The following is an 18151-nucleotide window of genomic DNA, read 5'->3' as shown; positions in this document are numbered from 1 at the left end:
TAACAATTTCCTTTTCCCTAAAATTGTTTTCCCGAACCCTGGTGGGGAGGCTTCTACGAAGCTGCACGATTCCGTATGTATGTCGGGCTCCTGGGTGCCTTCTGGGCAAGCCCCAAGAAGCCACAGCGACATTTCCCCAGCCAAAAATCCGAAAAAGGAAAAAATGCAACGAAATTTATAAGCACAAGAAGTGGCTCCTGCATTTGCACACACAAGTGGCTCCTGCATTTGCACACACAAGTGCAGCTATCCTCCCCGGCTCACTGATCAACACCACCCAAACCAGCCTAACACGCTGTGATTAGATATTCTCTCTTCTTCTTCTCCATTGCACGTACTCCCTTAATCTTTTCCCTAAAAGCTCTAACATGATGCATCGCTCTTTCTGCCCTCCCACTTCATACTTGCCTGACCTCGTCTCCCCGTCCACAGCTAGTAGCAGCTGCGTCTCATTTGAAGAGCGTTCCTCGGCCACACCCCCACCTGCCCTTTGCTTTGATGATGGCCAATTCATCAGTTCTGAGGACATTGTTATGGATTGCAGCAGCTTGGAATCCCTTATGGCCAGTGACGAGTCAGTAATCATGCCGGATTGCTTATGGGATAATAATTGGCATCCTTCAGTTGATGAAACCACCTCATTTGCCTATGATGAAGAAATGATGGCATCACTTAACATGTGGGATAAATGGCTGAATTTTGCAACTCATGAATTGTATCCCTTTGATGAGTCTTCTCTCAGCAATGAGGTCATATCAATGTCGACGGGCAATGGTTCCTGCAGCTTCAATTCCGGCAGCTTCGCACCTACTCTGACGACGGAAAACTTGTACATGCAAGCGTCTCCAACCTACTTTGAAGCATCCTCCTCGACTGCAATTGCAGCCAGTCCACCCCACCTGGACTTGGAGGCTTGCAACAATGCTCTAGGGTAAGTAACCCCCAACTCGGCCATAATTGCAATCAATTAATCAAGCAAAACACAAATTAGTGTAATGCACATCGTATATCAATAAATTTATCTAATTAATTATCGAATGTATAATTTTGCAGGACCAACACAAGCCTTAATATTAACGAGGTTGAAAACACAGAGGTCGACGTAGTGGTCTTTCAAGTGGAATGCAGCAATCCTGCCCTGCACGACGGCTACGTATGGCGCAAATATGGCCAGAAAAACATCAAGCGTAGAAGCTTCCCTAGGTAAGGTTTCCGTAAAACAACCCTTATTACTTCAATTAATGTGCATACCCAGATCATAACTTCATTATATTCGATATAAATTGCTTCTCAAATCTTTATGTGCCTGTACAGGAGCTACTACCGGTGTGCTCAAACGGGCTGCCCCATCAGAAAGCAAACTGAAAGCTCGTCGGAGATGGAAGGCTATGTGGTGATTACATACATCGGCAAGCACAACCACTAACAATGTAATTGAAAGCCCAAGTGAATATTAACACCCATAATCTGTGTAGATTAAGCATCATTATCTGCAGCATTTTGGAGCCATGCAAATAGCAGTCAAAAGCCTAAAAGCCCTGTAAATTCTTTTACCACCACTTAGCCCTGCTGCTGTAAGCCCATCCAGTAAGAGGCATACTATATAGACATTGCTGCGTACTTAATGAAATGTTCAATCATTCTTTTATTTAGCGTCTTGATCCTTCTGGGTAGCGAGAATAAAATTTTGCGACCAGGCGTCTTTCCCAAGCGTGAACTCAAACGTGACCCAAGCGTGAACTCAAGCGTGACCCAAGCGTGAACTCAAACGTGATCCAACCTTGAAAATTATACCTTTATTTTATTTTTCAAATTTCAAAAATGTAAAAACCCTCCTTTTTCTTCCTCCCCTTTCGCCATGTGAAAGGAAGTAAGTTGTCTTTTTCTCCTCATTGTGTGTTTAAGTCCATAATACACTTAGCCATGCCCATCTTTGTTTCAATAAAAAATACAAAATCATATAATGTGTAGGGTGGTCAATGATGGACAAAGAGTCTCCCTCGTCCATCTTTTAGCTCCCCCACCCCTCCCCTTTGAGTTTGTGATGCACCTTAGATATTGCCTCATTATCTTTCATAATATCAGTGAATAATTTTGGGATGATTGTAAACATGCATCATCTCGAGTGTTTTTATGGAGTCTCCCTAAATGATATTTACCCACCTAGGTTCACCACTATATGGTAAGTTTGGCTATATCCAATCCCCAAACCTTGTTTACTAGGAATAAATATCCACATTTATAACATGATAGGAGAATGTTATAGTAAACTTATGCATAATCACGAGTATATTTTTTTCAGTCTGTTCACTAAGTGAAAACCCCACCCATATAGCATGTGTGGTCAAGGGTTACAAAATAAAACCCATGATGAATATATGTGCTTATATCTTACATATTTCTCAAAGAAACTCCCCCACCCGTCTCTCCCCTTTCCTTCCTTATGATGTGTGAGATATTTGTTTACATCATTTTTTTGCAAGCATAATTATATATAATAGGTGTCATTCATATGTTAGATAGAACAATATATAATAGGTTTGCAAGCTCTGTGTAAAAAAGAAACACGCTATGTAATAGGTTTCATTCATATGTTAGTAGATGGTCAAAATACAACTTATCATCATTAAAAGAGTTTATACGTTAGATGGTTAAAATATGTCTTATCTCATCATTAAAATCTCATTAAGTTCTTTATTACATAGAGAACCAACTTTTATACAAATGTATGAAAGTTATGTGGAGTTTGACACACAAGAATATGCATGTATCATAATATGTGCTTATATGCATAATAATGAGATATGAACTTATACACATGAATAATTATTCTTGAAACAATGTGATGATGATATGACAACACACTATATATCGTTGACTTAAGAAATCTAAGGAGTTCACTATGTCAAACTCCCATTAACGAGCATGTGAGTTCGAGGGGTATTTATAAAACCATTTTTTATTTAAAAAAATCCCTCATGTATATATATGTGTAACTCCACTAGAAAATAAGACCCTTTATTTTGAGATGACATGCTATCTTTGTATAAAATTTATAAGCCACCTCATGTACATACAAAAGGCTCAAGATGGGTTGGCAATATGGGCTGTCCCTAGCCACTTGTCATGCTTCAAATGGGTGGCTCCAAAAATGCCCCTGACAAAATGGGATCTTTAGAAGCATCATTTCAAGTTCAAGGCACATAGAATACTAAAAAAAGTGTCTATCGACAAGTGTAGACATGGATGGCTACTTATGGATAGAAGTGACTTCACATATCCACAAGCCCATGTAGGCCTATAAGGTGGCTACTCATACTCTCCTTCGAAGTATCCCCTATAACCTTTTGATATATATATGTTTTTGAAATAATTGTTGTTTCAAACAATAAAAGAAAAAAAGGTCGTAGGAAAAGCTTAGAGTATACTAGGGTGACCACTAGAATGATGCCATTGTAGAGCGGTTCTCTCTACCGTGCAATATAGTGCTCATAGAGTATTACCAATCAACAACAAATGTGTTAAGAAACACAATGTCAATCCGAGGACTCAACCCGATTAGTGCATGAAGGCTTATCCCTTGAGGGAGAGCTCACATACACGAATCACCACTTGATGATTCAACCATTCAAACACCTCAATGAATCTCTCAATACCTTAAACCCACTTCACTAATCAAGAGAACAAGCAATGCATGGCAATCTCTTAATCCCATTCAAACATTGATTAAATTTTAGCTTTCCCTAATGTCAGCAAACCCATAAGGGTGCATCTACTAACCCACAAGCTTAAGCAAGCATAGAATGTAACATTCACAAACCCACAAGCTCATAATGAGAGTCTATCCCCATGAATAACTCATTGCCAATGAAGTGGGCAAGAGCTTGCATCAATGGAGACTACACACACACACACTACAAGCATGCATACACGAGAAAGAAAGAAGCATTCAACTAATCATAGATTAATCTACTTCAATGATGCTAAAACAGATTAAGAGAAAGAAGTGGAGCTATACTCATTGGAGCTTGATGCTCATTAGAGTACAATAGAGAGAGAGTTAGAGAGTTGCCATAACTTGAAAGCTCAAGAGCTTCACTCAATAGCTTATGAGAATGGCCAAAAATGTACTCTTTCTTTAGCTAACATCTCCTTTGTAGAGATATCACTAACCCTAACCCTAGGCCTCTTTCACACATGGGCGGACAACCCTATAAGTGAGCCTTGCTTAATACACTTAGAACTCTCATTTAGAACCCACATTGGCCTAAAATGATTTACATTGCACTTCGGCACAAAAATATGGAAAAATTATGTGCGTCTTTATGTTCCCATGGCTACAATCCCGCTCTCTTGCATTAATTGCTTCCAGCATCCTTCCATAATCCGTGTTCCCATGAGTGTTCTCGTGGAACATTCCCCCCTTCCTAAATCGTGCACGTCCTCGGGCGCGGTAGAAACAAAAGCTGCAAAAAATAATAGAAGACAAGTAAAGCCTTTTATGGAAAAAAAACAGTGACAATTGTCAGGCAAAAATCTGAGAAGTGTTTTGAGTCCGTGTACATATGGGATGCATGGTGTGCGAATAAACTTTGCCCTGAATGCCCTGGCAAATGTACAGGGTGGGTGGTGAAGAGTGAGAAGTGTTCCAGCCGGTGGCTGGTGGTGCCCCCGCCGTTGTCATGGTGTTTATCAAAGTTTGGGAGGTGAAGGGCTATAGAGGTGTGGTGCCCCCGTTGTCATGGTGTTTATCAAAGTTTGGGAGGTGAAGGGCTATAGAGGTGTGGTCTTTTTTTCACCTCACATACTTTCTGGCGCCCCCACAGAGGTAGCTTAAGGATTGTTTGACTGAGGAGAGCTCAAGTATTTCTCTTGCCTACGAGGGTGTATGCCCCAGAGTAAGAGATTGAAGGAAGGTGTTTCCAGTTTTTTTCTTTAGTTTGAAGGTGAAACTTGGGGATCAAAATGATGTTGTATCCAGAGTTTTTTGGTGGTCCTAATGAAGATGTAGCAGATTTTCTTGAAAGGATGGAGGTTGCGTGCATAAGCAATCACATCAATGAGCTGGCACAAGTATTGCGGTTGCTGAATATCTGCTTGAAGAGGGATGCAAGGATTTGGTACAGAGCTTATGAGGAGTCATTGAGGGATCCTGAGCCACGCATTCCAATGATTGAGGATGGATTGAAGACTACACTTTTGAACAGGTTCAAGAAGATTGAGGATCCAGATAGAGTTTGGCATGAAGTGCAGGGGTTAATACAGGGTGAATTGAAGCCAATTGATGATTATGTGAAGAAATTCTCTTTGCTGTGGGAGACCTTGTGCAGGGCTTTGGGGGAGGATCAAGTACCTCCGGACATGATGAAGAAGAATCGTTTTATTGCAGGATTGAAGGGAGGCATTCACTAGAAGGTTGAATTAAAGAAGCCCAGATCTTATGAGGATGCGGTGGAGATTGCCAAATCAAAGGATTGGAAATTACAACGGATGAACCAGCTGGGGATGGTTCCAATGGCAGTGAGGCCTGAAATGAGAAGGGTAGAAGCGGTACCGATGAGAACCGTGCTGGAAAGAGTGCAACCAACAGAAGCTCAGGTGAATAATGTCATACCACAGGGGACAAAGGTGGTACCCACTGCTGTTACAGCTTTTGATGGAAGGCTTCAACAGGACATGAAGCAAATGGTGGATTGTATGAAGAATCTGAGTTTGAAGATGATGGAGAACACAGGTGGTGGACGTGGCCGAGGCAGAGGATATAATCAGGAAGGGATTGAAGGTCAGACAAGCTATGGAAGTGGCTATGGTTTTGGGGGGTCGACGGTTTATTCCTACATATTAGAATTGTGGTGAACTTGGACATCTAAGTACAGATTGTGATAAGCCTCAGTGAATGGGAGGTGATATGTATCCCTTACCCTCTCAGATTCCCAATAGGGCAAATGATTATGGAATTGAAATTAAAGGTGAAGCAGGGACCAGTGGGTTGACAAATGAGGAGAAGGGTAAAACTAAGGTGATAGATGTGGTCACCCTTGAGAAGACGAAGGAGATAGAAGCTGATGTGATGCCTTTGGGGAAACGGATGCCACAGGAAAGGGAAGGCAAGGATGCTGCAGGAAAGGGAAGGCAAGGATGCTGCAGGGCCTAGCAAGAAGAAAGGTAAAGTGAAGGAAGGAGAGGATGTGAAGGTCAAACAGAAGCGAAAGTCTCGTAGGAAGTTTCAGGTGACTGATTTTCCACTAGGGGTTGGGCAGGATAGCTACAATTTACAGGAGGACATGGCTAGAAGGAAAGCTAATATTACTTTTGGGCAATTGATAGAGTTAGCTCCCAAATTGAAGCGTCAGTGGAAAAGACTTGTGAACCCGAGAGAGAAGGAGCCTGCCAGAGGGATAGTGACTGTTTTATCTGTTTAGGAGTTGCCTGATATATGTCTTGTGGTGAATGTATGGTACAAAGGGAAGAATCTGGGAGAAGCATACATAGATGGTGGTGCACAAATTTGTGTAATCACATTGGCAGCTGTGGAGAGGCTTGGTCTTAATTTTACTGAAGCGTCTGGTTTCCGTATTCGATTGGCCAATCACCAGAAGGTCAAATGTTTAGGTATGATCAAGGAGTTAGAACTCCAGGCTTTTGATGTAAAGGTGCTTGTGGATTGTCATGTTATGCCAGCAGGAATGGGTGCATTCCCCATCATTCTGGGAAGACCATGGCTGAGAGCGGTGAAGGCTATTCAAGATTGGAGGAAAGGGGTCAGTACTCTGTATGACAGGAGAGGGGATAAAAAGTAGTTTAATATGGATAATCAGAAGCCTGTTCATGATGAAGAGGAAAGTGAAGCTGATTCGAGTGTTGATGATACGACGAGTAGCACCACTACTAGTGAGGGAACAGATGACACTTCATCCAGTGAGGAGGATGCAGAGATGGATGCCCTGGTTATTGATGAAGAAGTACTTGGTGATGAGGTTGCCCAACAAGAAGAGGCCATATAGGAAGAATGCGAGGAGGTACAAGTGAATCATGAGCAAAGGTATGCATGTGATGTGAAAGAGTTTGCTTTTGAGTCTTTGGATGATGTACCATTATGGGATGAGTGGGATATAGAAAGTCTACAGGATGATGAACCAGAGTTGGAATTGGATGATCAGATGTGCCTTAATGTTAAGAAATCCATGAGCACAATTGATGTTATGAAGAAGAAGCAACACCAGAAGTCTATGGATGATGTTGATGCTATGGATGAGATTATGGATGCTGTGATAGATGAATTTCTTGTTGGCCTCGATAAAGGTGAGCATACAGGAACTGAGGTGGATGCTTTGGCAATGATGCGGGGAGTTTGTTTTGCCTGTAGTGGTTGGCTTTGATGGTGATGCTCCTTATGTTGATGGACAAGGAAATGCTATGGCACAGCAGGTTTTTCTTGATGAAGCTTTCATCAATTATTACCCTCACCAGGAATTGCTTCACTAGTTCTCCAATATTGGTGTTGACCATATCAGTGATTTTGGAATTGAGATGAGGCAGGATGGTATGTATGTCAGGAGATTTGTTGATGCTCCTTATGTTGATGGACAAGGAAATGCTATGGCACAGCAGGTTTTTCTTGATGAAGCTTTCATCAATTATTACCCTCAGCAAGAATTGCTTCACTAGTTCTCCAATATTGGTGTTGACCATATCAGTGATTTTGGAATTGAGATGAGGCAGGGTATGTCAGGAGCTTTGTTTCCAGAGGTTCTTATGATATGTTGTGGGATGTGGGATGGCAAATTATGTCAGGGGAAGATGATAGTGTTTCTTTGATCACCTGGAATAGAGATGTCTTGGTTACACTGTATGATGCTCAAAGGATTGACAGAGGGAAACATGGTCGTATGCTTTTTGCTGCTGATCATGAATGATTCAGCAGGCTAGGGGTTGGGCAAAGTATGTCAGGCAAAAATCTGAGAGGTGTTTTGAGTCCATGTACATATGGGATGCGTGGTGTGCGAATAAACTTTGCCCTGAATGCCCTGGCAAATGTACAGGGTGGGTGGTGAAGAGTGAGAAGTGTTCCAGTCGGTGGCCGTGGTGTTTATCAAAGTTTGGGAGGTGAAGGGCTATAGAGGCGTGGTCTTTTTTTCTTTTTTTCACCTCACAACAATCTCACACGTGAGCATGCAAGTGAAAGGCCGATTAGAGTTTTAAAGAGTGCTAAAAGAAGCGAGTAAAGACTAGTCAAAGTGAGACTAAGTGGTAGATAGTTCTATGCAAAGGCAAGTGTGCTTGTACACCGCAGTCTCAATGTCCTACAAGTGTTTAAGTTATTCTTAAGTGGCGACCCTACTCCTAAATATAAGCCGTGGTGATTGGACCTTTCTTTCTTTCTTTCTTTCTTTCTTTTTTGTAAAGAGCAGAAGATTTAAGAGAATTATTATTTTCAGCTTGATAAAGAGGAAGGTTCCATCCCAATGAGATCCAAGCAATGGCCAAGAGACCTTCGCCAAGAGAATCTAAAGCCCGCTAAGTATCTCAAGGGCGACAGACCCTTTTCTTTATTTTTGACATAAGGAGTACTCCATGAAGACGAGGGCATCGGTCTCGAGGGCCCATAATGTACCCAAGAGTCCTACTAGCATTTATCAAGGCGATAGAGTCCTTGTAGGTCTTCTTCTTAATCTTTTAGACGTCAGTGTTCACCCCATGGAAACCAAGGCATCGGCCCCAAGGTGCTAAAACAACCCAAGGTCCTACCAAGCATTCCACATGGCCATAGACACGTCATGTCTCAAGTCACTTCTATATATTTTTTAGGGCATATGTTTCGTAAATTTTTATTTACCGTAGCACCTAGCCCATACCTAAGAGGTAGCTACCACTAGGGATAACTAATATACTTCTAGAGCATAAGAACTTGGCATACTCCATTGGTATATGTCTTACACCGTCTTCAAATAGAAATACCTTCTACTAAGTCCTCTAAGAATCTAGAAATCACTCACCACATAGTAACAACTAATTTAAAACTGAAACCAGCCAACTGTTTGTGAGCATGTAAACAATATATGCAAAAGTGAAAAGCACATAAAGAACAAAAGATTATGATTTGAATACACCTGTTGTAGTGCTCGTTGATGTGGCGCGTTTGTCTTGATGCATTGCTGATGTGCAGATTGCTTCTCTTTGCTCTTTGTAGGCATTGCATGTCTCCCCCCTTCCTAATTTGTGTGCATGGTAGGTGGACTATTGGAGTGTGTTTGTATGCTCTTTAGCTGAGATCTCTGCAAAATGTTGTATTAACAAACAAGAAAAGAAAAGAATAAAGTTTGTTATTGGTGCCAATCACCGAATATAGCCGAGGGGAAAAACCCAGTGGGAGAAAAGTGCCCTGGCTTGTTGATCTTATTGTGGAGTTGATGAGCTTATCCTTGTAGTGGCGGTGGATCTGTGTCCACTTCTGCTGGAAAGATTGTATCAATCACTTCAGGATGCAAGGACAACCCTGTACAAAAGCTGGCCTCTGAAGAAGGTGGAAGAGGAAGGAGTGCTTTCTCGCTAAAATATGGCATTGGTTCTATGGGAGGGTTAAGCAGACAATGCCGATTTTGGAATTTCTCAATATTGGTGTTCATAGTGATCCAAAATTGACATGTTGAGGCTGGGGGAAGAAGGGCTTGCAAGATAGGTGGTTGCATTGTTGTGCTTAAACCTCCTCAAGTAATCTACGTTGATTTGGTCCTCGGTCTAGTACTCTCATATCAAGAATGTTATGGCGTTGGGGTGTAATTCCCACAATTTGTTTCATTAAGCCCGTGCCATATCGTCGAAAGTAAGAGCAGCATAGCCAACAAATGTTTGAAGCTTCCCCTAATACGAGTCGTGCACACTCTTGACAATGTGGAAATGGATGATGCTGTTGATAGAATAAAGTAACAAAGTGATGCCCACAGCAAATTTCACCTAAGGGAGCATAAAAGTACCTAGAATGAGTTTGAAAAGGAGGAGCACTATAACCCCCGCGATATTCTATCAGGGTCAATGCATGGTGGACATGTATCTTGCCAAGTATCCATCAGGAGGTATCTAGGCGTAGAACAATGAAATTTAGAAACTTCAAACTTTATACACTCATATCCATCATTACAATCCCTATCAAAAACAATGTAGATAAGATCATCTCAAAAAGAACACAATCCTGTAAAGGCAGAAGGAACCACATTAGTAAAAGTGAGACTATTCAAACACTGATCTACCAAAGAGCTTCAATTGTAGTGTTAATGCCTTACCATTGGTTTTGGGTATGTCCTTCTGAAGAGGTGGGAAGGATAGTAATTGTCTAGGAATTTGAGCAAGATAAGAGGATTTAGGCAGTGAAGTGCTAGAATCTATGCTCAAATAGGCAGTGAAGTGCTAGAATCTATGCTCAAAGGAGACTCATGTAAAGTTGGATTTGTCTTAGGTACACAAGTTGATGGTGGAAGTGTGTAACAAGGAGAAGTTGGGACAACTCGGCATTCAATACATGTTTGGGGAAGGTCAACACAAGGAGATTTGTAGGTGCTATCACAACCACCTATCCTATCTTGAAGAGGTTGTGTTGATTTCCTTTGCACCCACTGATATGAAAAACCAAGAGTAGCTTTTGGAATCTTATTGATAGACTCTTCTGGCTCTAGCAAACCATGGCATTTGGGAAGCCAAAGTGCTGTTGCACCCTCATAATAGCCGTATGCTTTAAGAACATGATTTGGGACCCAATGAGTATAATTTGAGGCTTAGGCTTGGAAAAGATATGCTTTTTAGGAGGTTTAGCAATTAGGCTAGATGGTACAAGTTTGTACGCATCTTTGGGTAGCCAAATTGACAATTCCTTCTTGCCTGGCCTTCTTTGAGCAGTGACTAGAGTAGTTGGAACATGCCAGCCATGGCCCTCACTTGAGGACTCATCGATTATCCACATCATTTATCTTGGAGCTTGAAGAGCAGATGTTGAAAGTGGGTTGTATAAGGTAGAACTACCACCCTTTTGACATGATAAAACTTGTGGAGCAGCAGATCCCAAGATGCAATCAGAATCAATTTGCAATTTGTATTGTCTATTCTTCCAATCTAATGAACAATTGGTAGCACTTAACCATGATCGACCAAGAACAACCTCTACCACTGCCTTGGACTTACTAGCCACATAAAAGGGAACTGACATCTGGTGATCCTGAATGGACATCATAATGACACATTTTCCCTCTATAGGGTTATCTTCACCCAAGAAGCTTCATAAGTGAATAGGAATGTGCACGTTGTGTGATGTTTTGTGGAAACCTCAAAATCAACTTGTACATGTGTACATGAGTGCTGTTGGTGTTGTGATGAAGTCGTGGGAACACCCATTGACTCGGTGTGGGCATCGTGAATGCGGCAGTCAGGCTATGGGTTTTAATGGAAGTGAATGTGCAGAGACAACGTTGGGATTCTGGAAACACAAGCTCGTCCGGAACGTAGCTGGAGATGGTCTCAACTGTTTGGTCGCCTTAAGTTGTGTGCACGTCCAAATGAGTGGGCATCGAAGCTGTGTTTGAAGGTGTATGGAAGCTTAGGCCATAAATATTGGTGTGGATAGTATGCTTGAGCTTCAATGTGAAAGGAATATGGGTGGCCAATTTTCAAAATTAAATAAAATAGAATGGACGTGGCCTTATTTTTGGAAACTGGCGTGGAAGTATGAGGGGCTGCCAGCCTGGTGTTTCTAGAAGAAGTCGGCGCAGCTGGACAGTGAGGGAGGAGAGCAGTGGGGGGCTCTCGAGCGTGAAGAAGGGGGGTGCTGTGCAGCAGGCAGGTACGAAGAGGGGAGAGCCGCGTGTACTGGAGAGGGGCTCTTGTTGGAGCGCAGAGCAGAGAAGCCCCGTGTGTGCGTCTGAGTGGCAGCTGGGAGCTGACGCAAGTGATACTGCTGGAGCAGCGATGGGCTGCTGAAGACGGAAGAGAGCACGACTGGGAAGAGGCCCTCGGGTGTGTGTAGGGGGTTGGAGCACCAGGACAAGAGGAGTGTGTGCAGCCGGGGGGTGTTGTTGCAGTGGAGGGGATCACTGCAGGAACTGTTTGCAGTAGGGGGAACCTGCAGGCGCAGCTGGACAAAGAGAGGGAGCGAGTGAAGGAGCCGCTTGGTGTGGTTAAGGTGTGAGGCGCTGCTGAGAAGTGCAGAGCAGGGGGTCGTGTAGCTGTGTGTGGAGACGGCTGGAAGCCGACGGGCAGGTGAGGAGCCCGGTGTGGTTTGTGGACGTGTGCAGCTACAGGGCTGGAGAGCGCAGCTGGAAGGCGCAGAGGTGGCCGCTGCTAGTGAAGAGCATGGTAGCCTCCCAGGTGTAGAGCAGCGAGAAGGCAGCTGTTGAGTGCTGAGAGAACGCAGCTGCAGATAGCAAAGGTGAGGAGAGAAACGAAGAAGTGGTCATGGTGTGAAGCAGGCTGTTGACAGCGCAGAGAAGGACTGAGAAGGAGCCCGGTGTATTCGTGGATAGTGGGCCGGTTGTCAGATTGGCGACAAAGAAAGAGGTTGCTGTGGTTTTGCTTTAGGAACTGGCAGGGTGCTGGAGGTGTAGCAGAGAACAAGAGGTCATCTGGTGAGGTGCAAAGCAGAGAGCGAGAAGGTCGGCTTGCTGAGGAGCAAAGAGCGAAGGGATTCGGAGTGACCAGGAGCTGGAGAGGGCTGATTGCGAGCGGTGCTTGGTGTAGCTGGTGTCTGGGATATCTTGGGATATCCACCTCTGTAAAGGTCAAGGTCTTTTCTGAAAATACGAGTCTTGTTCATGCTCTTTGGTCTGGTGTTCTGGTGTGTTTGCATGCGTGTGTGGAAGTGTGGCATGCTATAAGGGCGTAGACAGCTTTACCGCTTCCGTGCCATCACTTTTTGGTGCCCCCACAGAGGAGCAGATTTCCTCTGGTTTGTGAAAGAGAAAAAGGGCTGTGTGAAGCAAGATTTGGAAGATGGCTCAGGATTTTCCGGAGTATTTGGGATTGCCGCAGGAGAATGCAACCAGGTTTCTGGAGAAAATGGAGTTTACAGCTTTGATGAAAGACAGGGCAACCCCGGAGATCCTTTCTCGGATTTTGGCTTATTGCTTGCAGGGTGATGCAAAAGTATGGCTGCAGATGTTTGTGACTACACACAGGAATGTTCATCGACAGGATCCTGAGTACCGTGTAGTCAGAGCTGCCTTTTTGGCACAGTTTGTCCAGGTGAAGAGTCCGAATGAAGTGTGGAAGGAGTTGTGTAACATTCAGCAGAAGGACGGTCAGGATGTGGATCAGTATCTGATAGAGTTTGGTAGACTGTGGAGTCTATGGTGTGAGGTTCTGATTCCTGAAGTACCCCCGCAGATGATAAAGAGGGAGCGATTTGTGACAGGTCTGGAGCCAACGATCCGACTGAAGGTGGAGCTGAAGAACCTGAATAGCTTTGAGAAGGCTGTCAGAGTTGCTCGTGAGAAGGAGTGGAAGGTAAAGCGTTTGAGGCAGATGGGAATGCGGGAAGAGCCGAAGAGATTTGTGAAGGTGCCAGGGATCGAGAGTATGCATCCTGGAAGAAAAGCTGCTGTTGTTCCTGGACAGGAGGACTCATTGAAGAGGGAGGTTCATGATGCAGTGGAGCTCATGAAGTCTTTAAGTGTGAATTGGATAGAGTCTGCAGGAAGAGGACGAGGCATAGGTGATATGGGAAGAAAGACTGATGCATCATCTGGTTCTGGAGGGAATTCAATAGATATTGGAAGAGGGAGAGGATATCTGTGTGATGTGCAATGCCGGAATTGTGGTGAGTGGGGTCATATGAGTCCGCAATGTGAGAGACCAGCCAAAGCTAATGGTGGCATATATCAATTGCCTTTGGGAATGAGTGATAGGGTGAGTGGCCCTAATATGCAGGTGAAGGATGCAATTCAGCCCAGTGTTTGTGAGGTCCATAAGGTCACATCTGGAGAGCAGGATATGGGACAGGTTAGCCTGTTGGGAATGGAGAAGGATGAGGTTTCTGGAATCAGCCCTGAAGAGCTTTCAGGAGGTGAGGAGAAGAAGGATGAGGTTATTGATGATGTTGTGGATTGTGAGCAGGTGCCAGTACTTCAGCCAGTCAAGGTAGAGAGTGATGATCAAGGTGTTACTAGTGAAGGTGCTGTGGATGGAGCCCATGTGGATGATCCGGGTGACGAGTTGGATACTGCAGCTTGTGAGAGTGTGGATGGTGAGCTGGACAGTGTACTTGATAGTGCACTAGATGATCTGTTGGAGATGGCTTCCTTTGGGAAGATTACTTGCATGCCAGTTGTGCAGCAGGAAGGGAGTGATGGTGTGACTGGTGGTGAGCTGGATGCTCCTTTGGTTGATGGTGCGATAGATTTCGCAGGTGTGGATGCTGAACATAAGGTGTGTGTTCCTTGTCATGCCCAAGAGGATGAGGTGGTTGTGAGTGGTGAGAATGCATGTGAGACTATTGTTGTTGGTCAGGGAGACCAGGATGCTTTGCCTGAGAGTTTGGGGAGCTTGGACTTGGTAGGGATGCCTGTGCAAGATGTGGAGAATCTTGCAGGATCGCCAATGGTCTTGAAGCTGGAGAAACTGCAGGAAGGCGACAATGATGAGTCTACAGTGCACGAGGTTGCTGTGTGTGATGTTGATGGGCTGAAGGGAAGTGAGTGTATGGTGGACACACCGCATGTGGATGCTCAGCAAATGGATGAGTGTTTTGGTTATAGTTCGAGTCTGGCAGGTTGCCCAGAGGAAGGGTTGGAAGCCAGTGATGTGGGATGCAAGTTGGATTGTGACCGTGAGATGGGGGTTGATGATGAGATGAGTGTTATTTCGGTATTTGACTACGGGTGGGAGTCAGATGTGTCCGAGGGGAGTAGAGGTGAGGAGTGGTTGTCTCTACCACAAGGTTATGTGAGCTGGTCTGGAGGAGGAAGTGTGACAGTGAACGGTGCTGAGGCCATACATGAAGAGCCAAGGGGGTTGCTGAAAGCGGAAGGCTATGACAGGGTGTATCAACGGTTGTCTGATGGAGGGGAATGCGTGAAGGATTGGAGGGAAGATGCACCGAGGTTTTTGTTTGATCCAGGGGGATAAGTGGTTTCTAATTGTGCAGCTGCTAGACATAAATGTCTCAGCAGAAGAAAGGGGGTTGCTAAATATGTGTGATGTTTTGTGGAAACCTCAAAATCAACTTGTACATGTGTACATGAGTGCTGTTGGTGTTGTGATGAAGTCGTGGGAACACCCATTGACTCGGTGTGGGCATCGTGAATGCGGCAGTCAGGCTATGGGTTTTAATGGAAGTGAATGTGCAGAGACAACGTTGGGATTCTGGAAACACAAGCTCGTCCGGAACGTAGCTGGAGATGGTCTCAACTGTTTGGTCGCCTTAAGTTGTGTGCACGTCCAAATGAGTGGGCATCGAAGCTGTGTTTGAAGGTGTATGGAAGCTTAGGCCATAAATATTGGTGTGGATAGTATGCTTGAGCTTCAATGTGAAAGGAATATGGGTGGCCAATTTTTAAAATTAAATAAAATAGAATGGACGTGGCCTTATTTTTGGAAACTGGCGTGGAAGTATGAGGGGCTGCCAGCCTGGTGTTTCTAGAAGAAGTCGGCGCAGCTGGACGGTGAGGGAGGAGAGCAGTGGGGGGCTCTCGAGCGTGAAGAAGGGGGGTGCTGTGCAGCAGGCAGGTACGAAGAGGGGAGAGCCGCGTGTACTGGAGAGGGGCTCTCGTTGGAGCGCAGAGCAGAGAAGCCCCGTGTGTGCGTCTGAGTGGCAGCTGGGAGCTGACGCAAGTGATACTGCTGGAGCAGCGATGGGCTGCTGAAGACGGAAGAGAGCACGACTGGGAGGAGGCCCTCGGGTGTGTGTAGGGGGTTGGAGCACCAGGACAAGAGGAGTGTGTGCAGCCGGGGGGTGTTGTTGCAGTGGAGGGGATCACTGCAGGAGCTGTTTGCAGTAGGGGGAACCTGCAGGCGCAGCTGGACAAAGAGAGGGAACGAGTGAAGGAGCCGCTTGGTGTGGTTAAGGTGTGAGGCGCTGCTGAGAAGTGCAGAGCAGGGGGTCGTGTAACTGTGTGTGGAGACGGCTGGAAGCCGACGGGCAGGTGAAGAGCCCGGTGTGGTTTGTGGACGTGTGCAGCTACAGGGCTGGAGAGCGCAGCTGGAAGGCACAGAGGTGGCCGCTGCTAGTGAAGAGCATGGTAGCCTCCCAGGTGTAGAGCAGCGAGAAGGCAGCTGTTGAGTGCTGAGAGAACGCAGCTGCAGATAGCAAAGGTGAGGAGAGAAACGAAGAAGTGGTCATGGTGTGAAGCAGGCTGTTGACAGCGCAGAGAAGGACTGAGAAGGAGCCCGGTGTATTCGTGGATAGTGGGCCGGTTGTCAGATTGGCGACAAAGAAAGAGGTTGCTGTGGTTTTGCTTTAGGAACTGGCAGGGTGCTGGAGGTGTAGCAGAGAACAAGAGGTCATCTGGTGAGGTGCAAAGCAGAGAGCGAGAAGGTCGGCTTGCTGAGGAGCAAAGAGCGAAGGGATTCGGAGCGACCAGGAGCTGGAGAGGGCTGATTGCGAGCGGTGCTTGGTGTAGCTGGTGTCTGGGATATCTTGGGATATCCACCTCTGTAAAGGTCAAGGTCTTTTCTGAAAATACGAGTCTTGTTCATGCTCTTTGGTCTGGTGTTCTGGTGTGTTTGCATGCGTGTGTGGAAGTGTGGCATGCTATAAGGGCGTAGACAGCTTTACCGCTTCCGTGCCATCAACGTATTAGTTGTCCCAAGGCTACCCATGTGTCAAATGTGAGAACATTATAATCTGCACCAGAGTCAATCAAGGCAGAGACAAAGTAGGTAGTTTCATGAAGATGAAGACACACGTGAATATTGAAAGGATCGACATATTGTTTATCAGTAGCCAACTACTGTAAGGTCAACACAGACGCCTTGCGACGCTCCTTGGCTTTTGCAACTCTAGCTTTAGCTTCTTCTTGAGCCTGACGTTTAAGTAGATCATGTGCTTCTTTCCGTGTGTGGACAGCATGCATTTGTTGAAGCATGGCTTCAGTTAATGGTTCATTGTATTTCTTGAGACGACTTCCATTAATGAAGTTAGGCATTTGCTCACCTTCTAGTGTCTCTAAATGCACTGCACCACTAGGAGTAAGCTCATTAATCACAAACGGTCCTAGGCCACATTTTTTGAGCTTTCGCTTATGCTTCTTAAGTGTGTACAAGAGCACAAGGTCCCCTGTTTTGAATCGGCCATTTCGATCATACCATTGCTTTTGTCTCCTCTTCTCGGCATACATCCCCATTACCGCCAATAAGCGGGTCTCATCAAGCTTTTCCAATTCATCAATGCGTTGAGAAAGCTCATGACCAGTCGAGTCCAATTGTTTAGCAACTCGTAAAGTAGGTACAAGAAATTCAATGGGAAGAATTGCATCTAGCCCAAAAGCAATCTCAAACGGGGTTGTGCCCATAGATGTTTTATAGGCTGTTCTATATGCCCAAAGAACTGAGTGCAACTTTTGCTCCCAATCAGTCCTATGTCCCTCAACAATCGTTGTGAGTGCTGTGCAGAGAATCTTGTTAGTACTCTCAGCTTGACCATTGGTCTGGGGATGATAGGGTGCTGAACGCTTGTGAATTATCATAAATTCTTGAAGTAAAAACTCTATGACCTCATTCACAAAGTGCACACCTTGATCACTAACGATTTCAATAGGTAAGCCATAGCGTGTAAACACGTACTCATACAAGAACTTGGCTCTGGTTCTGGCATCATTTTTTACTATAGGCTTTGCCTCTACCCATTTGGTCAAATAGTCAGTTGCGACTATAATATATTCAGCATGCGTGTGACGAGCTGGAGGTTTAATGGGACCGACAAAATCAATACCCCATTTGGCAAAAGCACGTGTGCTTAACATAGGCCGCAATGGCATATTGTCCTTTGTGATGGGAGGTTGGTCCTTTGACAATCGTCATAACGTTTTACATATTCTTCGGCATCTATTTGTAAGGTTGGCCACCAAAGCCCAGACCACCTAATCAACTTAGCTGTGGTATTGCCCGAAAAGTGTCCACCCCCAACACCTGCATGTGCATGAGTCAAGATTTTCAAGTAGTCAACTTCACATAC

General features: G+C 44.9%; 1 protein-coding gene across 1 annotated transcript; it reads left to right on the top strand.

Annotated features, from left to right (window-relative positions):
* Window positions 1-225: 225 nt before the first annotated feature.
* On the top strand, window positions 226-1577 carry LOC147606595 (uncharacterized). The gene is made up of 3 exons (XM_086792088.1): window positions 226-931; window positions 1054-1203; window positions 1315-1577. Exons 1-3 carry the CDS (start codon window positions 369-371, stop codon window positions 1424-1426), a joined length of 825 nt encoding a protein of 274 aa, XP_086648214.1. The 5' UTR covers window positions 226-368; the 3' UTR covers window positions 1427-1577.
* Window positions 1578-18151: the final 16574 nt, after the last annotated feature.

The sequence above is a fragment of the Cibotium barometz genome, chromosome 57 (assembly GCF_041138505.1).
Source record: "Cibotium barometz isolate CiBa-2024 chromosome 57, ASM4113850v1, whole genome shotgun sequence".
NCBI classification, from domain to species: domain Eukaryota; kingdom Viridiplantae; phylum Streptophyta; class Polypodiopsida; order Cyatheales; family Cibotiaceae; genus Cibotium; species Cibotium barometz.
This window is presented reverse-complemented; position numbering and strand designations above follow the sequence as displayed.

Bases quoted from the DNA above. Each gene is read 5' to 3' on its own strand.
- LOC147606595 (XM_086792088.1), top strand. From the start codon at position 369: ATGATGCATCGCTCTTTCTGCCCTCCCACTTCATACTTGCCTGACCTC. The intron at 932-1,053 runs GTAAGTAACCCC...ATAATTTTGCAG, and splicing joins GCTTGCAACAATGCTCTAGG to GACCAACACAAGCCTTAATA. The intron at 1,204-1,314 runs GTAAGGTTTCCG...GTGCCTGTACAG, and splicing joins AAGCGTAGAAGCTTCCCTAG to GAGCTACTACCGGTGTGCTC.